Source organism: Mandrillus leucophaeus, unplaced genomic scaffold, assembly GCF_000951045.1.
Source record: "Mandrillus leucophaeus isolate KB7577 unplaced genomic scaffold, Mleu.le_1.0 Scaffold8, whole genome shotgun sequence".
NCBI lineage: Eukaryota > Metazoa > Chordata > Mammalia > Primates > Cercopithecidae > Mandrillus > Mandrillus leucophaeus.
This window is the reverse complement of record NW_012108696.1, coordinates 4,555,238-4,561,373: the sequence shown is the minus strand read 5'-3', so window position 1 is coordinate 4,561,373 and position 6,136 is coordinate 4,555,238. Positions and strand designations below refer to the sequence as shown.

The 6,136-nt window shown below is 53.3% G+C and overlaps 1 protein-coding gene across 8 annotated transcripts in view; it reads left to right on the top strand.

Annotated features, from left to right (window-relative positions):
* The window catches only part of TUBB4A (tubulin, beta 4A class IVa), a 6,893-nt gene extending 1,333 nt beyond the window's left edge, over positions 1–5,560 (top strand). For 3 of the 8 annotated variants that reach the window (XM_011967429.1, XM_011967430.1, XM_011967432.1), the window contains exon 3: positions 3,640–5,560. In XM_011967429.1, coding sequence (XP_011822819.1) covers positions 3,640–4,697 — 1,058 coding nt within the window. In that variant the 3' untranslated portion in view covers positions 4,698–5,560. Of the gene's footprint in view, positions 1–3,011; positions 3,022–3,639 lie in introns of those variants that run through there. The other 5 variants (XM_011967433.1, XM_011967436.1, XM_011967431.1 and 2 more) reach the window with 5 other exon arrangements.
* The last annotated feature ends 576 nt before the right edge of the window (positions 5,561–6,136 follow it).

Genomic DNA, 6,136 nt, shown 5'->3' with positions numbered 1-6,136 from the left:
CTTTAAAACAGGAATTTCACTGGGCATGGTGGCTCATGCCTGTAAACCCAGGACTTTGGGCTAAGTCAGGAGGAGAGCTTGAGGCCAGGATGAGACCAGCCTGGGTACCATGGCAAGACCCCGTCTCTACAAAAAGAAAAAAATTCTAATTAGCTGAGTGAGGTGGTATGCACCTGCAGCCACAGCTACTCGTGAGGCTAAGGTAGGAGGAGCACTTGAGCCTGGGAGGTCGAGGCTGCCGTGATCTATGATGGTGCCACTGCACTCCAGCCTGAACGATGGCGTGAGACCCTACCTCCTAAAAAGATCAAATAAAACAGGGATTCTAAAATGCTAACTATTAGAATAGTGAGGCTTAGGGTGGGCACAGTGGCTCACACCTATAATCCCAGCACTTTGGGAGGCCGAGATGGGTGGATCACCTGAGGTCGGGAGTTTGAGACCAGCCTGACCAACATGGAGAAACCCCGTCTCTACTAAAAATACAAAATTAGCCAGGCATGGTGGCAGATGCCTGTAATCGCAGCTACTCGGGAGGCTGAGGTAGGAGAATTGCTTGAACCCAGGAGGCGGAGGTTGTGGTGAGCCAAGATCACGACACTGCACTCCAGCCTGGGCGAGAGCGAAACTCCGTCTCCAAAAAAAAAAAAAAAGTGAGGCCTAAAGCCATTAATATATGTAAAGAATTTAGAACAATGCCTGACACAGAGAAAGAGGTAAATAAGCATTTGTCATTGTTTTCATTAGTATCTGCAGTCTAGAATGTGAGTAGGATTTGGACTAGCCAAAGGGCATTGAAGGGAGGAAAGATGTTTAAGACGGAGGGAACAGCATATGTGAAGATAGCGAGGCGTCCACACCCTGGGACAATCCTTCTGGGGAAGCTTTCCTGGCTCCAGCTGGCTGCATGTCCCCACCCTGGCCTCAGGCCCTGGCTCCACCCACCTCCAATACTCCCAGCATCTAAGATGTGCTAAATGCAGGACCTGTCCTATCTCTCTGAATCTTTTCCTCCCCTTCGCCTCTTGCTTCCATTTTACAGGTGAGAAAACAGGCACAGAGACAGTAGGTGACATGCAGAAAGTCACACCGCAAGCCGGTGAGGCTGTCAGGAGCCAGAGGGTCTGACTACTAGGTCCACATTTTGTTTTGTTTTTTGAGACAGAGTCTCCGTTGCCCAGGCTGGAGTGCAGTGATACAACCTCCACCTTCCCGATTCAAGCGATTCTCCTGCCTCCCGAGTAGCTGGGACTACAGGCACGTGCCACCACACCTAGCTAATTTTTTGTATTTTTAATAGAGACGGGGTTTCACCATATTGGCCAGGCTAGTCTCGAACTCCTGACCTCAGATGATCCACCTGCCTCTGCTTCCCAAAGTGCTGGGATTACAGGCGTGAGCAATCGCGCCCAGTCTGAGTCCACACTTTTAATGCTCCTCCCACCCCCTGGCCACCCAGAGACCACAGATTCTCTTGGCCCAACTGCAAACCCTCTGTGGTCCTCCTGAAATCACTCACATCCTTTAGCCAATCTCATTTCATGTTGATTTCACCCAGCCATTTCCCAAGGACCTATTATGGGCCACGGCCACAGAACGGCATCATTATGTTTTGAAATCTTCCAACAGATCAGAGAGGGGAAGTCACTCGTCCAAGGTCACACAGTTTGTCTTGTCAGTCCCGAGAAGCTGGAGTCCAAACCAGCAGGCTGGGGAGGAGGAGGGTGGGGGTGACCAGAGATGGCTTCTCTGAGGATGTGGCATTGACCTGAGACCTGAAGGAGGTGAGGAAAAAGTCGTGTGAATACCTGGTGGGAAAGCCGCCTAGGCAGCCGGAACAACTAGTGCAAAGGCCCCAGGGCAGGACCACACCTGGAAAGTTGGAGAAACAACTGTGGCTGAAGCAGAGTGAGGGAGGGGATGGGACAGGTCCGGCAGGGCCTTGTGGCCTGCAGGGAGGATTTGGGCTTTGACCCCAAGGCAGGTGGGAGCCCTGGAGGGCTGTAGGCAGAAGAGGGACAGGACTTGACTCAGGTGCTCTCAGGTGTCATCTTGTGGGTACTGTGGAAAGGACAGACTGGGGGATGAGGATAGGAGCCAGGGGACCAGGACAGAGGGAACTGAACTTATCCAGGAGGGCAATGCTGGAGCTGAACCGAGGTGGAAACAGACAAGGGGTGAAAGAAAACGTTAGCTGTTCACAGTAATACTGGCCAATATTCTTTTTTTTCCTTTCGAGATGGAGTCTCCCTCTGTCGCCCAGGCTGGAGTGCAATGGCGCTATCTCGGCTCACTGCAAGCTCCACCTTCCAGGTTCACGCCATTCTCCTGCCTCAGCCTCCCGAGTAGCTGGGACTACAGGCGCCCGCCACCACATCTGGCTAATTTTTTTCTATTGTTAGTAGAGACGTGGTTTCTCGTGTCAGCCAGGATGGTCTCGATCTCCTGACCTCATGATCCGCCCATCTCAGCCTCCCAAAGTGCTGGGATTACAGGCGTGAGCCACTGCGCCCAGCCAATATTCTAATACTGATTCTTTTCCTCATGGAGCTTGCATTCCACAGTGAGCTTACAGACAACAAGATTAACAAGAAAACACAGGCCAAGTATGGTGGCTCACGCCTGTAATCCCAGCACTTTGGGAGGCCATGGCAGGTGGACTGCTCCAGCTCAGGAGTTCAAGACCAGCCTGGGCAACATGATAAAAACCCACCTCTACAAAAAAATAAAAATAAAAAAATTAGCCAGATCTGGTAGCATAAGCCTGTAGTCCCAGCTACTCAGAAGACTGAGGCAGGAGATCACTTGAACCTAGGAAGTCAAGGCTGCCATGAGCCATGATTGCACCACTGTACTCCAGCCTGGGCAACATACCAAAACCTTGCCTGGAAATGATAATAATAATGTCAATTATTAATCTTTTTATTGTTGTTTATTTATTTTAGAGACAGGGTCTTGCTCTGCCTCCCAGGCTGGAGTGCAGTGGTATAATCATAGCTCACTGCAGCCTCCAACTCCTGGGCTCAAGCAGTCTCCCACCTCAGCCTCCCTAGTAACTGGTACTATAGGCATGCCACCACCATGACTGGCTAATATATATATATATACACACACATATATATATATATATATATATATATATATATATATATATATATATATATATTAGAGACAGAGTCTCACTATGTTGCCCAGGCTGGTCTTGAACAACTGCTGAACTCAAGCAAAGCAATCCTCCCACCTCGGCCTCCCAAAGTGTTGGGATTATAGGCTTGAGCCACCATGCCCAGTCTTGGTTTTTTTTTTTTTTTTTTTTTTTTTCGTGGTGGGGGGCAGGAGGGTGTTGTATGTGTGTGTGTGTGTGTTTTTTGAGATGGAGTCTCACTCCGTCGCCCAGGCTGGAGTGCAGAGGCTCGATCTCGGCTCACCACAGCCTCCTCCCAGGTTCAAGCGTTTCTCTTGCCTCAGCCTCCCGAATAGCTGGGACTACAGGTGCCTGCCACAACACCTGGCTAATTGTTATTATTTTTGATAGCTACTAGTATTCAACTACTAGAATACTGGTGGTGGAGAGACAGGGTCGAGGGTGGGGGCTCCCCGTAACTGCCTGCGCTTTGTCCCCTCCCCTTCCCTCTCCAGGCCAATCCGGAGCCGGCAACAACTGGGCAAAGGGGCACTACACGGAGGGCGCGGAGCTGGTGGACGCCGTCCTGGATGTAGTCCGGAAGGAGGCCGAGAGCTGCGACTGCCTTCAGGGCTTCCAGCTGACCCACTCGCTGGGAGGTGGCACGGGGTCTGGGATGGGCACGCTGCTCATTAGTAAGATCCGCGAGGAGTTCCCGGACCGCATCATGAACACCTTCAGCGTGGTGCCCTCGCCCAAAGTGTCGGACACGGTGGTGGAGCCCTACAACGCCACGCTGTCCGTGCACCAGCTGGTGGAGAATACGGATGAGACCTACTGCATCGACAACGAGGCGCTCTACGACATCTGCTTCCGCACCCTCAAGCTGACCACCCCCACCTACGGGGACCTCAACCACCTGGTGTCGGCCACCATGAGCGGGGTCACCACCTGCCTGCGCTTCCCGGGCCAGCTGAACGCCGACCTGCGCAAACTGGCCGTCAACATGGTCCCCTTTCCTCGCCTGCACTTCTTCATGCCCGGCTTCGCGCCCCTGACCAGCCGGGGCAGCCAGCAGTACCGGGCCCTGACGGTGCCTGAGCTCACCCAGCAGATGTTCGACGCCAAGAACATGATGGCCGCGTGCGACCCGCGCCACGGCCGCTACCTGACCGTGGCCGCCGTGTTCCGGGGCCGCATGTCCATGAAGGAGGTGGACGAGCAGATGCTGAGCGTGCAGAGCAAGAACAGCAGCTACTTCGTGGAGTGGATCCCCAACAACGTGAAGACGGCCGTGTGCGACATCCCGCCCCGCGGCCTGAAGATGGCCGCAACCTTCATCGGCAACAGCACGGCCATCCAGGAGCTGTTCAAGCGCATCTCCGAGCAGTTCACGGCCATGTTCCGGCGCAAGGCCTTCCTGCACTGGTACACGGGCGAGGGCATGGACGAGATGGAGTTCACCGAGGCCGAGAGCAACATGAATGACCTGGTATCTGAGTACCAGCAGTACCAGGATGCCACTGCCGAGGAGGGCGAGTTCGAGGAGGAGGCGGAGGAGGAGGTGGCCTAGGCTGCTCCCATTGCTTCCCATCTTTCCCTTTGAGGCTTCTGACCTTTGACCCCCTAGACCCCCCATCTCTGACCCCTGGAGCCCCACTTTCCCTCCAAGCCTGACTCCCCCGCAACCCTAAGACTTGGCCCCGACCCTAACAATACCTTTGGAGCTCGCTTTACCTCTGGCTACTTCATCTCCAACCCTGGCTCCCCTTTGACCCTTGAGCCCCAATTTATCTTTGACCCTCTTGAGCTCTTCCAACCTTGACATTCCCAGGAGGAGCCCCGCTTCACCCTTCTGACTCTGGGAACGCGCCTTTAACTTTGCGGGTCCTCCTTCACCCCTGACCTCTGCTTCACCTTTGACCCCTGCCCCCCATGAATCCCATTTTACCTCTAGACCTAGAAGTTCTGGTTTATGTTTGACCCCTCCCTCTGAGCTGCACTTCACCTCTGACCTTGCCTCACCTTTAACCCCATCACCTGAGCCCCAGCTCCTACCTCTGACCTCAACTTCTCTTTGACCTCTGAATCCCCTCTGACCCCAACTTCTCTTTCACCCCCATGAGTCCCATTTTACCTCTACACCCGTAAGTCCTGGTTTGCATTGGACCCCTCCCTCCGAGCTGCAGTTCACCTTTGAACTTGCCTCACCTTCCACTCCCCACAGCCCCAGCTCCTACCTCTGACCCCAGCTTCTCCTGGCTCCCACAGGCCCCATATGCGTCCTCCCTGCCTCACTCACCTCAGCCCCTGCCGACCTTAGCTTATCTGGGAGAGAAACAAGGCCCGGTGCCTGTGAGGAGGAGAGGTTGCCCCTGCCCTCCCTTCCTGCGTCCCTGCCTTGCCCTCAATAAATAAATTGATTGTTGTCCTGGATGTTTCTGCCGAATTCCTCTTTCCTCTCTTAGAGCAAATGCCGGCTTTTCTCTACAGGATGGAGGAGGGTACCAATGACATCTCATCTCTGGGTGGGGAGGGATCAGACAGGCCAGGCTAGGCCACCCACTAGTGCTGAGGTGTTGACTAAGCCATTTGTCCTCTCTGAGCCTCAGTCTTCCCACCTGTAAAATGGGATCATGTGTTTTCCCCCAGGATCCTCTCACAACTGTCACAGGAATAGGGTCCCGATCCAGACCCCAAGAGAGGGTTCTTGGATCTTACACAAGAAAAAATTCAGGGCAAGTCCATAAAGTAAAAGCACAATAAATGTAAAGCACATTTAATAAAAGCACAATAAAAGCACAATAAATAAGAGTAAAGGAGCCGGGCACAGTGGCTCACACCTGTAATCCAACACTTTGGGAGGCCGAAGCAGGCAGATCACCTGAGGACATGAGAGACCAGCCTGATCAACATGGCAAAATCCCATCTCTACTAAAAATAAAAAAATTCGCCAGGCGTGGTGGTGGGCACTTGTAGTCTCAGGTACTCCAGAGGCTGAGGCAGGAGAAT